Genomic DNA, 21,848 nt, shown 5'->3' with positions numbered 1-21,848 from the left:
TAAAAATACAAAAATTAGCCGGACGTGGTGGCGGGCGCCTATAGCCCAAGATACTCGGGAGGCTGAGGCAGGAGAACCGCATGAACCTGGGAGGCGGAGGTTGCAGTGAGCTGAGATCACGCCCTTGCACTCCAGCCTGGGTGACAGAGCGAGACTCCATCTGGAAAAAAAAAAAAAAAAAAAAATCAGGAAATTAACACTGATTCAGTACTCTTAGCTAATCTATAGACCTTATTCATGTTTCCCTCTTTGTCTCAAAAATCTGTTTAATAAATGAAAATCCTAGATCATGTTGTCATTTAGTTGTCATGTCTCTTTAATCTCCTTGAGTCTGGGATAGTTCTTTAGCCTTCGTTTCATGTCATTGACAGTTGAAGAATACAGGCGAGTTATTTTGTAGATTGTCCCTCAATTTGGGTTTGTCTGACGCTGTCTCCTGTTTGGATTCTGGTTATTTTGTGGTAGTGTCGGGAACACCACAGAAGGGACGATGTGTCCTTTCAGTACATCATATCAGAGGCAGATGATGTAGATTTGACCCATTATTGGAGATCTTAACCTGGTTAAGGGGATGTCTGCCCAGATTCTCCACTGTTGAGTTACTGTTTTTTGTTTTTTGTTTTTTTCTATGTAGTTAATAAGTATTTTTTTGGTGTGTGGGAAGATATTTTCAGACAATGTAAATATCTTATAACTTCTTAACCTTTCACAGCCTGGGCAACATGGCGAAACTACAAAAAATACAAAAATTAGCTGGGCTCTGTGGGGCATGCCTGTAGTCCCAGCTACTCGGGAGGCTGAGGTGGGAAGATGTTTTGAGACTGGGAGGCAGAGGTTGCATTGAGCCAAGATCACGCCACTGTACTACAGGCTGGACAACAGAGTGAGACTCTGTCTCAAAAGAAACAACAATAACAACAACAAAAAACCCTTTCATTCATTAGTTTTAATGTCCATTGATGACTCTTGCCTGAATCAAGAATTATGATAGCTGCCAAATGGCAGTTTTTTAAATCCACCATTCCTTCTATATTTGTTGGTTGGATTTTCAACTGTAGGAAAGAGTTTTTCCTTTTCCCTTCTTAATTTATATTTGTATGAACTCATGAGTTTGGATTTTTTTCATTGATTTTAATACTTAATTATTATTTTTGTTTGTTTTTAGAGACAAATACTCTGTCTCCCAGATACTATGCTCTGTTGTCCAGGCTAGAATGTATTGGCATGATCATAGCTCACTGCAGCCTTGACCTCCTGAGCTCAAGAGATCCTCCCAACTCAGCCTCCTGAGTAGCTGGGACCATAGGCATGGGCCACCGTTCCCGGCTAATTTATTTTTGTAGAGATGGTGTCTCACTGTGTTTCCCAGGCTGGTCTCCAATTTCTAGGATCAAGTGATCTTCATGCCTTAGCCTTCCAAAGCGCTGAGATTACAGGCATGAACCACTGTACTCGGCCAAACTATAATTATTTATTTTGATGCTCAAGTTGTCTCAGATTTGGCCAATGGGAGCCCCTCTACACTGGTTCCAGTGTCCTTTAGACATGTTCCCTTCATTCTCTGAGCACAAGATGTTTCATGCTCATCTTGGACTCTCCTACCCCAGCCCTGGATTTTCCAGGGAGCCCTGCTTCCTTTAAGTGAAAAATGGTAGTATTTAGAACCTAAGATTTGGATCTTATATCTTGTATATATGTATGTAATACATATATACACATATATAAACACACACACACACGTTTCTGTCCTAGACCTCAGTTAGGCATTTTACCAAGAAATCCCTGTTCCTTTAGTGGGAAATAATATTTATCCTGTGGATGTCCTGTCCAAGACCTGAATTAGCCATTTCTCTAAGAAACCCTTGTTACTTTTAGTAGGAAATATTATTTAGAGACCTCAATCTGGGTACTTGGGGTGGTTATTGTCACTGAGTTATTACTTCTACGTCTTTTTGGCCGATAATAGCTATTTTTTAAAAAGAAATAAGTTCAGCTGGGCGCAGTACCTCACGCCTGTAATCTCAGCACTTTGGGAGGCCGAGGCAGGTGGATTGCTTGAGTCCCAGCCTTGGCAACATGGCGAAATCCTGTGTCTACAAAAATTAGAAAAATTAGCCAGGTGTGGTGGTGTGTGCCTGTGGTACCAGCTGCTTGGGAGGCTGAGGTGGGAGGTTGACTTGAGCCTGGGTGGGAGGTTGCAGTGAGCACAACACTCTAGCCTGGGTGACAGAGTGAGACTCTGTCTCAAAAAAGCCCCCCAAAACCCAAAAAACAAAAAGGAAATTCGGATACATTTTACATGTTCACATTTCTTTACTGGACTGGAGCTTGGTGAAGACAGGAAATATATCTGAGGGCTCTGTTGGCCCTTTCACATAGTAAGGACAATGGCTGCCATTTAGCTGAATACTCACTCTTGGGCATGGTGCAAAGTATTCTACATTTAATCCTCACAGCAATCCTTTAGCATCAGAATTGCCCCTTAATTCATTTTACAGTTGAATAAATAAAAGAAAATCCATTTTACAATTTATAAAGAGAGGCTCAGAGAAGAGAAGTAAATGTGCCCAGGGTCACAGTGGCAGAGCTGGGATCAGGGCCCAGGGCCGTGAGCCTCCAGAGCCCCACTCCTTAATTACTGTGCGACGGGCTATGCTAACGGCAAGAGGATTTTTGCACTCACATTTGTGGGTGCCTGGTGATATTACGTAGAGGTGCCCAGTTTGTGGGGGAACAGTTATGGCCTGGGTCTGGGGCTTAGATAGACATTCAGACTAGAAGGGTGAATTTGGGAGTGTGAGTCTGGAGGAGGGAGTCTGTTGGTAAGCATGTGTTTCATGAGAAGGCAGCAGAGGCGAGGCCCTGGAGAGCACCTGCCGTGTGACAGGAGGCAGGATGGGAAGGGGGAGCAGTGGAAGTCCAGTGCAGGTGGAGGGTGATCACTAATGCCTAGTGCTGTAGAGGGTTCTGGAGTCCAGATGTGAACCCCAACTCTGCTGTTAACAAGACTTATCTTGGCTGGTTTGTTTAACAACTTTGCTTCACTTTGCTTGTCAATAAGATGGGGATTAAAAACCATGTTCTTCCTGGGGTGATGAAAATGTTTTGTAATTGCGTAATAGTGATGGTTGCACAACTTTGAATATACTAAAAGTCACTGAATTGTGTATTTTAGAGAGTGAATTTTATGGTGTGTGAATTATATCTTAATTAAAAACTGGCTGGGTGCAGTGGCTCACGCCTTTAATCCCAGCACTTTCGGAGGCCGAGGCAGGTGGATCACTTGAGGCCAGGAGTTTGAGACCGGCCTGGCCAACATAGCAAAACCCTGTCTCTACTAAAAAAAAAAACCATAAAAATTAGCCAGGCATGGTGGCACATGCCTCTAATCCCAGCTACTTGGGTGGCTGAGGCAGGGAGAATTGCTTGAACCCGGTAGGCGGAGGTTGCAGTGAGCCGAGATTGCTCACTGCACTCCAGCCTGGGCAACAGAGAAAGACTGTCTTAAAAACAAACAAAAACCAACCAACCATGTTTCTATCAGGATGGAATGAATTTTAAGAAGTGCCCAGCATCGTATTTGACTCATAGTAGAAGGGTTCAGCAAACGTAGACTTTTTAAGGAAGGCCACAGTGTCACACATTCTAGGTTCCACTGTTCTCACTGTCTCTGGAGCTGGGGACACCATTATAACCACCATGCTGAACAGTAGTCCCTGACCTGTGGGGTAAGGATGGCGGCCCTGGGGGTTATAGGTTTGGGCCTGTACTGCTAACCCTTAGCTCACTGCATCTCCCTCTCCTCTCCCAGAGACTGGTTCCAAGACCTGTCTCTCTGGATGGTGCAGAGGTCCTGAGGGTTGCCAGGGTAGTGGGTCTCACGACTGAGCTGGGTTTTCCCATTGGACATCCATCTGGCCTCTTACGATATGCAGTTCACTATTTTGGCTGAAATCAATCTTTAGCAAAAAGCTTTTCCCAGCCTGCTCGTTTCTCATTCAATGAGAAATGCTGTGCCCTTACTCTCAGTTATGGTGGTTGGCCAGAGTTGTTAGGTTGGGGAAGTACCCACGAAGTAAAGCAGGAAGAGGAAGGAAAGGAGGAGGTTTTGCTTTTGAATTGTGGGGATGCGACACTGCTTTCTGGGATTTCAGCTTCATCTATGAAGCTAAGACCATGAGAAAGGAAGGGGGAAAAGAAGATCCTAATGGCAGCAGTGTAGTTAAACAGCTTCAGATGTTTATGGTTTAAGGGCAGTTTGTTTCCTCTATCCTCTACATGTGCTTTGTTTTTGCTCCATTACTGATTTAAACAGTCTGAAAATTTGGCTTTTTGAGCAGGGTAGCATTCGCAATAAGATTCTGTGGGCAATCTCTTGGCAAGAAAGATGCTGACCATCCTGTGGTTTTCTGAAATCATGTGCAGTTGTATCATCAAACCACATAATAAGGATTTCTGGATTTTCTTTTAAAAATAAATGTTTTGCACTTTATTGGATAACCCTGTTTGTGTGCTCTAAGTAGTTAGATACCAAAAAATAAACCTATTTTAATTGGAGCCTGTGATACAGTGTCCAGCCATTGTTGATGGGTAACCTGTGGGTTTAATGTATGTGTTAGAGCATGCTTCTAAGTATGAAAATTTACGTTGAAGGTGAGAATCTTGCCAAAAAATGGAATTGAATGCAATGTCCAAAGTTCAGCTCTTATTTATGGCTTTAGAATTCCAAAATAGCAAAATCGTTTACACAGAGAACCCGCTCAAAACATCCGTCAGGGACACTAATTGAACAGGCCTTAGTGACACAGGCCACACCCAGACCCAACCAAGCTTTCTGGGGCATCAGCAACCCAATGCTTCTGTCCTCGGTGGAAAACGGTGCCTTCAGGGATCTGTGGTAAGCACCACTTAGAGTGGAGTGTGGCCTCGGAGGCCGGCGGGCTTCCTTTGGGAGTGCACACCTTGCTGCCGTCTGCTGCACCCCAGCCTTGCCTGCACTCTGTTTTCTTTTGACCATCCTGAGTCCTTGGAAGCCTCTCCCTTTGACCCCATTTCTCCTTTTCTTGTCAACAGTGAGGAACTTACTTGCCTCCACCCCTTGTCTCCTTTACTCAACTAATCACTGTTGACTAATTAGTCCTCCTGGCCAGCCCAGGTGGCTTTAGCTCCTGAGGGCCGTCTCTGCCCTTCCAGAGCAGGTAGTTTTCTGTTACTTCTTTGCTACCCTCAGGTCCTAGCTTGGGCACTGCCAGAGAAAAGCAATGAAACCAAAGATCACATGCAAACACCTTGGTTGCAGATTGAATAATTTACACCTGCAATTAGCTCCTTTGTTTCAGAACCAAACATTATTTGCTCATTGCTCGATTGTCTCAAGGGAGAGGAGGGTGATATTTTAAATTTATCTTCCTCATGGGATGGCCTCCCTTGGGAGGGGAAAAAAACTCATGGATTATTTTTCTTAGAAAAATTAAGATATTACTACAGCTAGATCCCTTTGAGAATGAGCAGTCACGTTGTGGGCTTTGTCAGACTCTCAGCACTGGCTACCCCAGGTCTTGTACTGCTTTCCTTGAAGAGAAATCATACATGGTGATTTTTCCCATGGTGAATGAGGTAGGGGAGGAACTAGCTTTGGGACCTGGCCACACGATGGAGGTGCTGCCTGCTTCCTGAGTCGGGGTGTGAGGATCAGAGATGTTTGGACTGTGCCTGGTGCAGAGCCCTGTAGCTTCCTTACATTATTGATGCTCCCTAAGTGGAAGCCGTTGTTATTCCGAGGTGCCTGGCATTGCATAGCTATTTGCCCCCCTTTGCAGACCATATGAATGGCTTCTGGCCTGGGAACTTATGTTTTAAGGTGATCTGTTGTTTAGCGTGTGTATAAAGAGTGGCTTAAAACTCCCGATCTCAACACCGTGAAAGATGGTGGGGAGAGGCCTCGTGCCTCTTCTGTAGTTCCGGCTCCAGGAGCCCATCTTAACATCCCCTGTTGGTTGCTAAGAGAGGAGCTGGCTTCCGAAGCGGAGTCCCTTCCTTGCTCTCTGCTGCCCCCTCTGGATTCTCTGTTCTGCACATTCTGAGGTCTTCCAGCAGCCGTTAACAACTAGCCTTTTTCGTCTGTGGCTAAATACAAGCCCTGTCTCGTCTTTCAGATATTTTTTCAGTATTGGCAAGAATAGAGACATTTTAATTTCGAATGTGCTGGAGTTGATTAGAGCTTCGTCTGATTCTGAAGACGCTTTGAACCCTGCTGTGTGTGCGCGTGTGGTCACCACTCAGCTTCCTAGGTCTTCACTAGGTTAACAGAGTCCTTAATAGTTGCTCCCCTGCTGGGTAAATGAGCTTCCATGTTTTTACTCTGTAAATTGTGCATGACATGACAAAGCTGAGTATTGACCAGCACATGTCTTTTGTGTTTCCCAAACTAGTTTACCTCCAGACATGGCTGTGCAAAGTGTTAAGAGGTGTGCGGGAGGAAGAAATCTGTGCTTGTGTAACATCCATATATTAAGTAAAGGTAAACAGGTTTTACTGTGAGGCTTTTCAGAACTGTTAAGATGCTGGTGTGCCTGATACCCTAAGACCAGGGATATAGTTAAGGTGGGAAAAGCATGGGGCTTAGGATGAGAAGACCCAAAGCTGTATGTCTGCAGGGCCCACCACTCTGCACACTTGTGTCCATTTGGGGCTGCTCCTCTGTAAGGGAAAGGGCCAGGCTGCATCTGTAGTCTCAGCCTTAAAAAAAATTTTTTTAAAGCACAACAGAAATACTTTCCCAATGTATAAACCCGAACGATGGTTTACAAACTAGTCTTCTTGGAACATTAGTTTAGGAGAAGGCTATTAACAGGTGTTCTGTTCTTTGGCCAGAAAACTTTAGGAACTATTGCTAATGGGAGTATAAACATAAAACAGAGGCACTTTGGTGAGGAACTAGGTTCTATCCCAACCTTCCACCCACCTCCAGCCAACCAAGGAACACATCTTGAAAGCTAGGCACTATCTCACACAAATGTTCTCTCCCGCTTTTCCTCTAAGACCACCTGAGTTCGGTGTTGACTGGGAAGCCTTCTAAAGCCTCTGCTGCTGCCTAAGCCCTCATTGACCCTCCCTCTTCCAAATCCTAGCAGCACTTTTTGTCTCGATACCTCCCTGGGCACCGAGCCACGCACCTGGTTAGTTCTTTTTGTGTATAATAGCATGTGTTGACTGGACTGGAACTGAGACCTTAAGCACAGAGTCTCCAAGTGCCACAGAACAATCAGGGTTGAGGGAGAAGTTGTCTGGCCCCACCCTGTTTGCCTGGGGCGTGGCCTTTCTTGTATATGTCTGTGATCCTGACATGTACAGGGATTAGGGGCCCTGAAAGAAGCCATACTCAGGAGAGGAGGGCAGCAGACGAGTGCCAGTGAGACCTCTGCCCCTGCCCCCCATGAGGAGGGAGTCGGGCTCTGGACCTGACTCGTGTTCATAGGAGGGTGTGAACCTAGTGCGAGGCTGAGGTTGAGCCCAGGCTTGGGGAGTAGGGAGGCTGCTGAGGACGGACCATACCTGCTCCCACTGTGGAGTCTGCAGGACACCAGGTGATACACGTCATGATTAAATTGGGATATACTCTTCAATAGATTTGAAATGACTTGTCATGGAAATAATGCATATGTCAGGAAGAAAAAAAATCAGGGATAGATAGATAGATAGATAGATAGATAGATAGATAGATAAAGAGAAGGAATCAAGACCAAGAGAAAAAAGGAGCATATTTGCTCCCTAAGGAGCTTGTTCACCAATGCATCCCTAGAGTTAGGATCGTGCCTGGCACGTAGTAGATCCTCAGTTAATTTTAGCTGAATAAAGGGATGGTACTTGCCTAAATACTACTTTGAAAAAAAAAATGGACTTTTAAAACATAAAGGCAAATGTCCACACCCACCTCAGGAACTTTTTCTTTTTTTAAGAGACAGGGTCTCACACTATTGCCGAGACTGGAGTGCAGTGGCTGTTACACAGCCATGATCATAGCTCACGGTAGGCAGCCTCAAACTCCTGGGCACAGGCGATCCTCCTGCCTAGGCCTCCTGGGTAGCTAGGACTACAGGTGTGCACCACTGTGCCCAGCAACCTCAGTCACTGTTTAGGACATAGTGTCTGGGGGCTAAGATTTCTCTTTTCTTTTCTTTTCTTTTCCTTTTCCTTTTCTTTTCTTTTTTTGACAGAGTCTCACTCTGTCAGCCAGGCTGGGGTGCAGTGGAATGATCTTGGCTCACTGTAACCTCTGCCTTTTGGGTTCAAGCGATTCTTCTGCCTCAGCTTCCTGAGTAGCTGGGATTATAGGCCTGCGCTACCACACCCAGCTAATTTTTGTATTTTTAGTAGAGACGGGGTTTCACCGTGTTGGCCAGGCTGGTCTTGAACTTCTGACCTCAGGTGATCAGCCTGCTTCAGCCTACCACAGTGTTGAGATTACAGGCGTGAGCCACCGTCCTCGGCCTGGGGGCTAAGATTTCTTTCTTTTTTTTTTTGAGACGGAGTTTCATTCTTATTGCCCAGGCCGGAGTGCAATGGCATGATCTCGGCTCACTGTAGCCTCCGCCTCCCGGGTTCAAGTGATACTTCTGTCTCAGCCTCCCGAGTAGCTGAGATTATAGGCATGCGTCACCAGGCCCAGCTAATTTTATATTTTTAGCAGAGATGGGGTTTCGCCATGTTGGTCAGGCTGGTCTTGAACTCCTGACCTCAGGTGATCCACCAGCCTCGGCCTCCCAAAGTGCTAAGATTTCTTAAGATATTAATGATGAGGAAAAACCCAGATCCAGGAAAATATTTTCTTTCCCACACAGATGAAGACACCATCCTCATAGCAGTTGGGAAAAGCAAGAATATTAGGTAGTAACAACCAAGGTTCATTTTTGTGCTTACTCTTTCTAGCCTATGTGTCCTCACTGCTGGTAGAGCAGCTACATTTCAGAGCTTGCTGGGCACCGTGTTGAAGGGAGGTCTCTGGAACATCTCACACTGGCAACAAAGTCTTCCACCTGAAAGTGATGCACTTGGCAGCTCATTAGCCAGAAGTAGTCTTGTGGCCCCACACAAATTCAAAGGATGCGGGGAAGGTGCTGGATGGTGGAGAACCACAAATATTTGGCAGCCAGCATTAATGACTCCTACAACCCTAATGACAGACTGTCTTTTATAGGATGAGAGTTGCTTTGGATTCAAGTGAATACAGGCAAAGTGCATTTAAAGCAATGGGTCACCATCACTGTAAATAAAAATACCACTTTTATCAAATGATTTCACAACTTCTCTCACACAGATGTCTCATGAGTAATCAAAGAACAGCAAAGCTGGGTGTGGTGGCGTGCACCTGTAATCCCAGCTACTCGGGAGGCTGAGGTGGGAGGATCTCTTGAGCCAGGAGTTTGAGTCCAGCCTGGGCAACATAGTGAGACTCATTTTTTTTTAAAAAAGAAAGAACAATAGTTTGAAGTTAGGTTCTCTGGTGTTTTGTGTGGGTGATTAAGGCTGGATCCTGAACTTCTCTGAGTAGCACTCACAGAGATAGATGTTCACATTCCTCATTTGTCCTTTTGTCCAACTTCTTCCCCAGTCTCCTCACAGTTGGCCCTGTGCACACCTTCCTTACCCCCAACGGCGTATCAGAAGCGATGCTCACGTATTTCTAGGTGATGTCATAGATTGCTTTTTTAGATGGAAAAACAGGATAAGTTTTTGACTTCTCAGATGACTGACAAGATTAAATCTGGACTAAAAAGAGAACTTTCTTTTGTGAAAACAGGCTATAATTGTGATGCCTGTGTACTTTTTAAAAGGACTTTTTTTTTTTTTTCGAGACAGAGTCTCGTACTGTCGCCCAACCTGGAGTGCAGTGGCATGATCTCGGCTCACTGTAACCTCCGCCTCCCCATTTCAAGCGATTCTGCTGCCTCAGCCTCCCGAGTAGCTGGGACTACAGGCACCTGCCACCACACTCGACTACTTTTTTGTATTTTTTTTTTTTTTTTTTTAGTAAAGGCGAGATTTCACCGTGTTAGCCAGGATAGTCTTGATCTCCTGACTTCATGATCCACCCACCTCGGCCTCCCAAAGTGTTGGAATTGCAGCTGTGAGCCACTGCACCTGGTCAAAAGGACTTTTAAAAAGTCCTGTCCGGGCTGGGCGCGGTGGGTCACGCCTGTAATCCCAGCACTTTGGGAGGCCGAAGCGGGTAGATCACCTGAGGTCAGGAGTTCGAGACCATCCTGGTCAATATGGTGAAACCCTGTCTCTACTAAAAATACAAAAATTAGCCAGGTGTGGCGGTGCACACCTATAATCCCAGCTACTCAGGAGGCTGAGGCAGGAGAATCGTTTGAACCCAGGAGGTGGAGGTTGCAGTGAGCCAAGATCGCGCCATTGCACTTCAGCCTGGGTAACACAGCGAGACTCTGTCTCAAAAAAAAAAAAAAAAAAATTCATGAATGTTTCAAAACAAGTAAGGATTGGTTCTTAGAGGTCACTAAAATTTAACTCATAACCTGGATGTTTCAAAAAAGTGTCCATACATAGGGCATTTAATTTTTTTTCTAATTAAAAACCCATATACTCTTTGTAGAAATTTTGGAAAATGAAAGCAGGCTCAATGAAAATAAACCTATCCACATTTCTACCATATAGATGGGTTCACTATCAATATTTTACTATAGATTCTTCCTGAATCTATAATACATACATGTGATATATTTACATACATGCAGTTATATACAATGTGTACATATATGTGTATATATTATATGCATGTATTATAAATACATATATGCATGAATATGCATATTTCTTACATATTCAAACACTACAGGAGTGTTAATTAAAAAAGGAAAAATCTCCGTGATTCCCCTGTTCCCCACGCAATCCTAATCCATAGAGAGGTATTGATTTTTTACTGTTTAACTTAAATCCTTCAGTGCACATAAATGTGTTTGTAAACACAAATATGCTTATTTTTTGTTCTTCATCAAAAATGGGGTCACTTTATGCCTCGTGTTCTGTACTCAGTTCTTTCTCTAAGTATCCCTTGGACCCTTTCCCCGCCAGTCCACAGAATCCCCCATCTCTCTGCCTTGTGTTTCTTACTGTATGTAGATGTGCTGTTGTTTATTCACCATGGCTCTCCTGCTGGACGCTTTGTTTGTTTGTTTGTTTTTGAGACAGAGTCTCGCTCTGTCGCCCAGGCTGGAGTACAGTGGCACAATCTCAGCTCACTGCAACCTCCACTTCCCGGGTTCAAGTGATTCTCCTGCCTCAGCCTCCCGAGTAGCTGAGATTACAGGCACCCACCACCACACTCGGCTAATTTTTGTATTTTTAGTAAAGACAGGGTTTCACGATATTGGTCAGGCTGCTCTCGAACTCCTGACCTCAGGTGATCCAGCTACCTAGGCCTCCCAAAGTGCTGGGATTACAGGCGTGAGCCACCACGGCCGGCCTGGTTGCTTTTTAATATGACACACAGTGCAGCATCATACATGTGCATTTATTCATAGGGTACATAGTCCTAGAATTTCTAGGTCTAAAGGTGTGCACAGTTACAGTTTTTTGTTTTTTGTTTTTGAGATAGAGTCTCTGTTGCCCAGGCTGGAATGCAGTGGCACAATCTTGGCTCACTGCAACCTCTGCCTCCCGGGTTCAAGCAGTTCTCTGCCTCAGCCTTCCAAGTAGCTGAGATTATAGGTGTCCGCCACCACGCCTGCTTTGTATTTTTAGTAGAGATGGGGTTTCACCATCTTGGCCAGGCTGGTCTTAAACTCCTGACCTCATGATCCACCCGCCTTGGCCTCCCAAAGTGCTGGGATTGCAGGCGTGAGCTACTGTGCCTGGCCGTGTTTTTTCTTTGAGACGGAGTTTTGCTCTTGTTGCCCAGGCTGGAGTGCAGTGACGCAGTCTCAGCTCACTGCAATCTCCGCCTCCCAGGTTCAAGTGATTCTCTTGCCTCAGCCTCCCAAGTAGTTGGGATTACAGGTGCCTGCCACCATGCCCAGATAATTTTTGTATTTTTAGTAAAGACTGAGTTTCACCATGTTGGCCAGGCTGATCTCAAACTCCTGACCTCAGGTGATCCGCCCACCTTGGCCTCCCAAAGTGCTGGGATTACAGGCATAAGCCACCGTGCCCGGCCAATTTTGACAGGGATTGGGAGATCACTGTCTGCATGCCATGCTGGTCTGTACCCTCACCATCAGTGTGGAAAATGGCCTGATTTGACATTCTCTCACCAGTATGGGATATCACTTTATAATTTTTATGAATCGAGTAGATGAAAAGGGTACCTCAGTTTGCATTTCTCTTGTTGGAAGTGAAGTTGAGCATCTGTTTATGTGTTTATTGGTCATTCCCCGCCCCTGCCCTGGGTCTGGAACATTGCAGGCTGCTGTGGCAGGGAAGGAGCATGGTGGAACTGTCTGTAGTTCCAAAAGGCTGCTGCCAAGGGTCACCACAGGTGTCTCCCCCACTCACACTTCATTGTCCAAACCTAGCAGTAGGTACAGGTTTTGAGGAGCTTAAGACTCATGATTTTGGGAAAAGAAAGACAAAAACACAAGACAGGTACAATAGTGAATATTGTTTTAAAATAAGAAACACACTAAATGACAAATTTTTTTTGGGGGGGGCCTTCTTTTGACATCCAACAGGAAACAATAAATTACAAATTTAAAAAGCATTTTCTTTCTGTTTTTGTTTTGGCCTCCACTGCAATAGATCCTTCGTAGATTTGAACTTCAGTATGATCAGTAATTCTGAAAAAGTATACAAAGTCTACCGGACATTTCGGTTTACACAAGTGCAGTTCAGATTTTAGGTTGCCACTACATTGTTTCGAGCAACATCATGTCATTATACGGTCAATATGTTATGAGGCCCCATTCACTGATTTATTGATGACCACCTGTAGGATTTTGTCGCTGAACACTTGTTTCTTCATGCTGTTTCAGTGAGTTGGAAGCAATTTTGTGTGCCATTTTATTTGGGATTGTCAGACTTTGTCAATTTAAAATTCATCAGCTGTATCAAGATGCGATCTGGTACCTTGGGATACATAAAACTCCAAACTCCTGCACAGAAGCACTTGGCTGTTGGCTGGGGGCGGTGGCTTATACCTGTAATCCTAGCACTTTGGGAGGCCGAGGCAGGTGGATCACCTGGGGTCAGGAGTTCGAGACCAGCTTGGCCAACATGATGAAACCCTGTCTGTACTGAAAATACAAAAACTAGCCGGGCGTGGTGGTGGGCACCTTTAATCCCAGCTACTTGGGAGGCTGAGACAGGAGAATTGCTTGAACCTGCAAGGCAGAGGTTGCAGTGAGCCAAGATCATGCCATTGCACTCCAGCCTGGGCTACAAGAGCGAAACTCCATCTCAAAATAATAATAATAATAAAAATAAGAAGTACTTGCTGTTTATAGTACTGCCACAGTTTTGTGCCCTGCACACCCTGGAATTCTGATAAATTCTGTTTCATGTGGCTCCCATCAAAAATGGGAGAAAACATGTAGTGCATTTATAGTTGCATACACTACATTATTGAGTATTTTCCTGATAAGACACAACTCTCATTTAGGCACTGATGACAATAGAATTCTCTACTTACAATTTTACGCATTTGATGATCTGAAGAATTTCCCACAGACAAGCTTCTGGCTCTGTATGTTTCAAACCCTATTTCTCCTCCACTACCCACATATTTCTAGTTGGTCATCATAGGACAGTTTATCTCATGAAGTTTGGGGTCTGTTCCATTGTCATAATGTCAGATGAGCCTGTGCAGTGGTGTCAGAGCATATGTGAAAGCCATTCCTCCACTGGGAGTGCTACGGTAGCTTAACCACACATGGAACCAGCAGCTAAACCCAAATTTAATGTATCCCTCCCTCAACTTCCAGTTAGCTGAATGCCAAAAATGCCCACTGTGGCTGGGCGCAGTGGCTCATGCCTGTAATCCCAGTACTTTGCAGGGCTGAGGTGGGTGGATCACTTGAGGTCAGGAGTTCGAGACCAGCCTGACCAACATGACGAAACCCTGTCTCTACTAAAAGTACAAAAATTAGCCGGCCTTGGTGGCAGGTGCCTGTAATCCCAACTACTCAGGAGGCTGAAGCAGGAGAATCACTTGAACTCGGGAAGCAGAGGTTGCACTGAGCCAAGATCTCACCACTGCATTCCAGCCTGGGTGACAGAGACTCTGGCAACAAACAAAACAAAACAAAAAATCGCTATTTCATTATTGCCTGGCACAAGAAGCTGTGACAGAAAGTTACAGTGGAAGGACGACTATTATGGTAACTTCATCAGCCAGTCCTCTCTCTTTCCTTCTCTTCCTGCTTTTTGATGCTGCCAATCATAATTTGCCACAGTTGTGGAAATCTGACAACCTATTAATATCAATTCTGGTTTTGTTTGTTTGTTCATTTGTTTGTTTTGGCGATGAAGTCTCCCTTCGTCACCCAGGCTGGAGTGCAGTGGCGCGATCTCGGCTCACTGCAAACTCTACCTCCAGGGTTCAAGCGATTTTCATGCCTCGGCCTCCTGCCTAGCTGGGATTACAGGCAGTTGCCGCCACACCCAGCTAATTTTTTATATTTTTAGTAGAGACAGGGTTTCACTGTGTTGGTCAGGCTGGTCTGGAATTCCTGGCCTCAAGTGATCCAACTGCCTTGGCTTCCCAAAGTGCTGGGATTACAGGTGTGAGCCACTGTGCCTGGCCCAGTTTACTTATTAAATATGAAAATATTTACTCTGGTCAGTTTGTAGGTGCCACCTGGAAAGGACACTCTCCAAGGGCATCCATAATCTCATGATTAGCAAACAAAAAAGTTTTTTCTTTGTATACATCTTTTTGGACATCTGTGTATAATTTGTTCACGTGACATTTGCTCACTTCAAGGTTGTTATAAGTTGAACTATTTTTGACTCTTTGGTTCCCTTGAAGTTGTTGGCTTCTAGTATCACTTTATCTGAGCCCTTCTTGGTCAATAGGTAGTTTTTATTTCAGCAGTGATTAGATTTCACTGTGCTAGAGAAAATGTTGACATTTTGCTGTGTCCAATGTCAGACAAAAAAATGTTTTGCTTGTAACAGCAGAGTATTAGAAACCATCTAAATGCCTATCAATAGGGGATCAATTAAATTGTGGTATGTGTATAGAGGTGTATATGTTTGTATTTATGTATCTGTCTATGTAATTACATATGAATACTATGTAATTATTAAAAGTAACATCTATATGTGGACATACCTGTGGATACACTATTTAGCAGAAAAAGTGGGCTAGAAAATAAGATGTATAATAGATATTTTATGGTTTAAATAGGTGTAGGTTACAACATGTTATTTTCTTATTTTGTATATAGCATTTTGTCATTTGTAGAGCCCTTTTACATATATTTTTGTTTGGGTTTTGAACACAGTGACCATTTGAGATTTGGAAAGGAGGCAGGTATAATTTTATGGGTGAGAAGCTAATAGGGAAATAACATAGTGAGGCAGTAAGAACTGGAGAGACTGAGAATCAAATCTTGGCTATTACATCCTGGCACCGCTTCTTGCTATCTACATGTCACAGAACCTTAATTTCCTTATCTGTAAAATGGGGCTAATAACTACCTCATAAGGATGTGCTGGGGAACTAAATGATAAAAAATGAGAAGTGCCTATAAGGTGTTTGATTTGTATGTACCTGTAATCAATGAGTAATGAGTAGAATATTAATGTTTTATAACAACAAGAGTTTTCCCTCCCTAATATATTATTTATTGCTGCGTAACTAATTACCTTAAAACTTTGTGACTTAAAACAAGACATCTTAGGCAGGCCACAGTGGCTCAGACCAGTAATCCCAGTGCTTTGGGAGGCTGAGGTGGGAGGATCTCTTGAGGCCAGGAGTTTGAGACCAGCCTGTGTGAGACCCTGTCTCTACAAAATAAAGTATTATCTGGGCATGGTGGTGTGCACCTGTAGTTCCAGCTACTCGAAAGTTTGAGGTAGGAGGGTCACTTGAGTCTAGGAGTTCAAGGTTGCAATGAGCTATGATTGCATCACTCCACTCCCTGGGTGACAGAGGAAGACCCTGTCTTAAAAAAGCAAACAAACAAGAATCAGATCTTTCTTTTCTTTTCATTTCTGTGTGTCAGGAATTTGGGGGGTGGCTTTGCTCTGGTTCTCTCAGGAGGTTGCAGTCAAGCTTTTGGCTAGGACTATGTCATCTGAACGCTTGCCTGGGGCTGGAGGACCCATATCTAAGATGGCTTGTTCAACATGGCTGTTGGCAGGAGGCTTTAGTTCTTGGCACTTATACCTCTCCATAGGGCTGCTTGAGTACCCTCAAGACATGGCAGCTGGTTTTTCCCCATCATGAGTGGTCTAAGAGAGAGCAAGGCAGGAACCATGCTAACTTTTCTGACTGAGCCTGTGCAGTCACACACCTGTGAAGTCATTTCTGCAAGGTAATAGGTCAGCCCTATTCATTGTTGCAAGGGTCTTCGCACTCTCCTCCCAGCTTCTGCCCTTGTCCTCACTGTAGTCTGTTCTCCACGAAGTAGCTGGTGGCCCTTTTAAGACCCAAAGGAGATCCTGCCACTCTCTGGTGCTTACATCACACTCAGAGTGAGAGCCGCATACCTCACTGCACCCAAGGGCTCTTTGGGTCTGACCTCCCTCCTGTGATTCTCCCTAGGGGCCACCTGACCCCCTTCCCAGGGATCTCACCTTGCTCCTCCCTCTGCCTCCAGTGCTCTTTCTCCAGACAGCTGTCCCTTATATGTTCAGCAACTCTGTCTCAAATAGCACCCTCCAGGGACACTCTGTCTAAACTTTATTTATTTTTATTATTTTTTTTGAGACAGAGTCTCACTCTATCACCCAGGCTGGAGTGCAGTGCAGTGGCGTGATCTCAGCTCACTGCAACCTCCGCCTCCAGGCTCAAGCAGTTCTCTCGTTTCAGCCTCCCGAGTAGCTGGGATTACAGGCGTGTGCCACCATGCCCAGTTAGTGGTTTCACCGTGTTGGCCAGGCTGATCTCGAACTCCTGACCTCATGTGATCCACCCGCCTCGGCCTCCCATAGTGCTGGGATTACAGCTGTGAGCCACTGCGCCTGCCCTAAACTTTATTTTATGTTAAAATTTTTTTAGACAGAGTCTCACTCTGTCACCCAAGCAGGAGTGCAGTGGCACAGTCTCCACTCACTGCAACTTCCGCCTCCCAGGTTCAAGGGATTCTCATGCATTAGCCTCCCTAGTAGCTGGGATTACAGGTGTGCAGCACCACGTCTGGCTAATTTTTGTATTTTTAGTAGAGACAAAGTTTTGTCATGTTGGCCATGCTGGTCTGGAATTCATGGCCTCAAGCAATCCATCCGCCTCAGCCTTTTGATGTGCTGGGATTACAGGCATGTGCTACCATGCCCAGCTAATTTTTGTATTTTTAGTAGAGACAGGATTTCGCCATGTTGGCCAAGCTGGTATGGAACTCCTGGCCTCAAGCAATCCACCCGCCTCAACCTCCTGAAGTGCTGTAATCCTAAAGGGATTACAGGCGTGAGCCACTCTTCCTGGTCTCTGTCTAAACTTTCAAACACCTTTGCCCCAGCTATGCTTTGTTCAGCTTCCCTGCTTCCATTTTTCTCCTTCGTTCTTATCACTGTCTAACTCACTCTGTTTTTAAATGTAATTAAAAAAAAATTCCTTTATTAGACTGTGAGCTAAGAGCAGGAGTTTTTGTCTGTTTTGTTCACTGCCACAACAAATGGTCTATTAGATTTGCATATCCGTGAAGCCATTTTTATGTTAATATTTAAGAATGTAGGTGTTACCTTCCCACACAAATATGGTTGAAGTTAGCATACCAGAAACATTTGTAACTCATCAGTACAGTGTGTTATTTCTTGCCCAAGATTACTAGATCTGATTACTGGGGTGAAAAAAAGGGGAAAGTTTAGGAGTTTCCCTTATGTGAACTCTTTCTTTTGTGAACTGATTGCAAGTTAGGCGTGTAATTCAGATGGAGAATTAAAGTCTGTGGTGCAATAGAGAATTATAAGAAGAGCCATTAGGAGAAGCACAGTGTGTATATTTAAAGACCCATATCTTTTGTGTTATTGACAAGTAAAAATTTCTATATTTACTGTGTACAGCATGATGTTTCTAAATGTGTATACAATGTGGAATGGCTCAGTCCCGCGAGGTAACGCGCATTATCTCACATACTTAACCTTTTTTTTTTTTTTTGTGATGAGAACATTTAAAATCTACTCTTTTTGTTTGTTTGTTTTTGTTTTTGTTCTTTTGAGATGGAGTCTCACTCTGTCACCCAGGCTAGCGTGCAGTGGCACGATTTCAGCTCACTGCAACCTCCGCCTCCCGGGTTTCAAGCGATTCTCCTGCCTCAGCCTCCCAAGTAGCTAGGATTACAGGCGCCCACCACCATGTCCATCTAATTTTTGTATTTTTAGTAGAGATGGGGTTTCACCATGTTAATCAGGCTGGTCTCAAACTCCTGACCTCAGGTGATCCACCTGCCTCAGCCGTCCAAAGTGCTGGGATTACAGGCATGAGCCACCGAACCCGGCCTAAAATCTCCTCTTAACAATACAATGCAATACATTGTTGTTGACTAAGTCACCATGTTGTACAATAGATCTCTTGAACTTATTCTTCCTGTCTAACTGAAATTTTGTATCCTTTGACCAAGAAGACCTGTGTCTTTAATGTGTTGACTTAGAAAAGACCACATATTGTTAGGAAAGAGGTTCTCTGTAGAAGTATTGACAATGGGAAAGGCAGAACCACTCTTCCATTCACCTGAAGACACTGACCAGGCAACCAGGAATTGTAGATGTGGGTTTTCTAATGGCTCATTCAGCCCCCATCTGCCAGCTATGTGCAAGTTACTGTGCTTGGTGCCTTGGGGGTAGATGGGAATGGACTACCTTGCCCCCTAAAAGCTCAGGGGGCAGAGGCTGCAAGATGGTAAGGATAGAATGCAATCACAGGTGAACCAGCTTTCCTGGGAGAGGGTGGGATAAGCTGATGTCTGGCAGGGAGAAGCAGTCAGGGAAGACATGGGGAGGAGGTGGCAGCAGCATCAAGTGGAGCATTGGAAAGCATGAGTAGGACTTCAGCAGGTGAAGAAAGGCCCCAGAACAGCCCGTGCCTTGGATGCTGCTGGCACTTTAATCATCTGAAGATCTCATCAGAAAGCAGATTCTGATTGTGTAGTTCAAGGGGAAGAAGCAGAGATTGTGCATTTCTCACAAGCTCTGAAGGACAAGTCTCTAGAGGACCACAGAGCTGCCTGCCTCTGCTTCCTTGACCTTTGAGGTGGAGGCCAGCCTGGAAGCAGAAGCAGCAGCAGAGGCTTCAGATGCCACTGAACTGAGCGGAGTGGGAGCCTGAGACTGATCTGGCTTTAGGTGCTCGAAACCTTTCTTTGATCACAGGGCCATTAACTCCGCCTTTGGGCCTCCTCCTTCTCCTGAAATCCCCCTTTAAAAGTTCACTTGGTAATTTCCATTGATATCTACTTGATTTTATGATCTGCGAACTCTTAGGACATATTGCCAGAATGGTACCTTGGTCCTTCAGAAAAAAATTTATTTATTTATTTATTTTTTTGAGATGGAATTTTGTTCTTGTTGCCCAGGCTAGAGTGCAATGGCGCAATCTCAGCTTACTGCAACGTCTACCTCCCAGGTTCATGCGATTCTCCTGCCTCAGTCTCCTGAGTAGCTGGGATTACAGGCATGTGCCACCACACCCGGCTGATTTTGTATTTTTAGTAGAGAGGGGGTTTCTCCATGTTGGTCAGGCTGGTCTTGAACTCCAGACCTCAGATGATCTGCCAACCTTGGCCTCCCAAAGTACTGGGATTACAGGCATGAGCCCCCCCCAGCCTAGAAATTTATTCTATTATTGGTAGATTTATTAATGTTTTTTAATAAGCTACCATCTTCTTGTGATCAAGTTCAAAAAATGTATATTTTAAAACCATATGAATTAATTAGGTGGGCCTCTTGTTCCCACCTAATTGGGGGAAGAGGAGATTATACCAGTCATTGTTTTAAAGCCATCACGAGTCCCACTTAACCTGTGTGACTTTAGCAGGAGCCACCAAGGTAACTGCAGATGGCATAAGTCAGACACTATCAGAATTCTGCTCTCCCAGTGTTTGGGATAATTGTGGTAGAGACCATGAATTAGAAACACACATAGGCAACACCCACTTACTTATTGGTGGCAGGAGAAGACCTAGAAACATTGTAGAGATGTTTCTGCTTCCTCCCAAGGGCCAGCAGTTTACACCCGGGGGGCCACATCACACCAGATTGATTTCAGTGTATGTGGTGGGGCCTTCACTGTTTACATTAGTAATTTGATCCTTCCATTAAGACCCCTGCACCTATTCTTTATGGAAGAATTGAAGCGGGTCTGATTTCCGACAGTTACACTGCTGTCCCCAGAGGAAAACTCAGTGGCAGTACGTTGTTGTTGTTCAGTGTTATATAAGCATGGCAGGTACGTATGTCTGCAGATGTATACTAAATATATACATACATATATGTTTCCAATTTTCTTCCTAGATCTTGGCCCTGATTGCATTCATCTGCATAGAGACCATCATGGCGTGCTCCCCGTGTGAAGGCCTCTACTTTTTTGAGTTTGTGAGCTGCAGTGCGTTTGTGGTGACTGGCGTCTTGCTGATTATGTTCAGTCTCAACCTGCACATGAGGATCCCCCAGATCAACTGGAATCTGACAGTGAGTACAAGCTGCCGCTCTGGCCATGAAAGGATCACATGCCGGTTGGCTCCAAGGAAAAGTTGGAATCTCTGCAGGTCGTGTTTGGTTCTAGTTCATTTTGATCCTTAAATATTCCATTATAATTCAACTGTGAAATTTTAAATTTCTTTACTGGGTTGAATAAAACTACAAAATAAACTGAATCTTAACTAATGGGAGAAACATCATAACAGTTATTTTGGCCACCTTAAAGATGTCATTTCAATTTTGCGATCATCTGAGAAGACTGGTCATGTTGATATTTGGAGAATATGGGAAATAAAATACAGTGTAGACATTTACATACTTTTCAGACTGGACCTAAAAGCCATTTATAAAAATATTGATTCTGGAAGAATTGAAAATATGAAAGAAAATGCCAGTAACTTACAGAGCCTAGGAATATTATTAAACTCAAAGCAACTAGGAGGACCTGGGGGATTTGGTGGTTTGATCAGAAAGTCTTGAGTGGAAACCTGCCCTCTTCTCCCCATGGTTTGAGTTCTTAGCCCTGTTTGGCCACCCTTGTTAATCAGATGGGAAGCACAGGGCTGGTCAGTCCTAGACCCCCTTTCCTAGACTGTGTCCTTACTGTGCTGAGTGAGAAGGGGATTTTAATATCATTTGGTTTTCTTGATATTTATTTACAAATTAGCATGTGCAAGAGCTCAAAGGGAGTCAGTTAGGGAGATCCATGTAAGCACAGTCGGCTGCCTCACCCTGCTGTGCCTGTGGGATGAGAACGCTGTGGGCACCTCAGCTGCTGAGGGGGAAGCAGGAGGAGAGTGCCTCAGACCAGCTACCCTTGCCTGAGATTGGGAGCCACACAGAAGCCACACGTGGCTCTGTCTGTGTTTGGCTACTGCTGGGCCCATGAGAAAGTGTGGGCCCCAAGGAGGAGGCTGGAGCTGCCACCTCCCTGGCAGGGCTGCTCTCCTGGTTCCCTGGGTGGGGAAGGTCCTCCTTACAGGTGCTCTCTGGGTTGTCCTAACCAGCACAGACTCCTAAAGGAGGAAAAAAGG

At 44.7% G+C, this 21,848-nt stretch overlaps 1 protein-coding gene across 1 annotated transcript in view; it reads left to right on the top strand.

Moving 5' to 3' along the window:
- The window catches only part of CMTM4 (CKLF like MARVEL transmembrane domain containing 4), an 82,264-nt gene that overhangs the window by 39,778 nt on the left and 20,638 nt on the right, over positions 1–21,848 (top strand). Inside the window, exon 2 of the mRNA XM_054453795.2 lies at positions 20,629–20,805. Coding sequence (XP_054309770.1) covers positions 20,629–20,805 — 177 coding nt within the window. The remainder of the gene's footprint in view (positions 1–20,628; positions 20,806–21,848) is intronic.

Source organism: Pongo pygmaeus, chromosome 18 (genome assembly GCF_028885625.2).
Source record: "Pongo pygmaeus isolate AG05252 chromosome 18, NHGRI_mPonPyg2-v2.0_pri, whole genome shotgun sequence".
Taxonomy (NCBI): Eukaryota; Metazoa; Chordata; class Mammalia; order Primates; family Hominidae; genus Pongo; species Pongo pygmaeus.
This window is presented reverse-complemented; position numbering and strand designations above follow the sequence as displayed.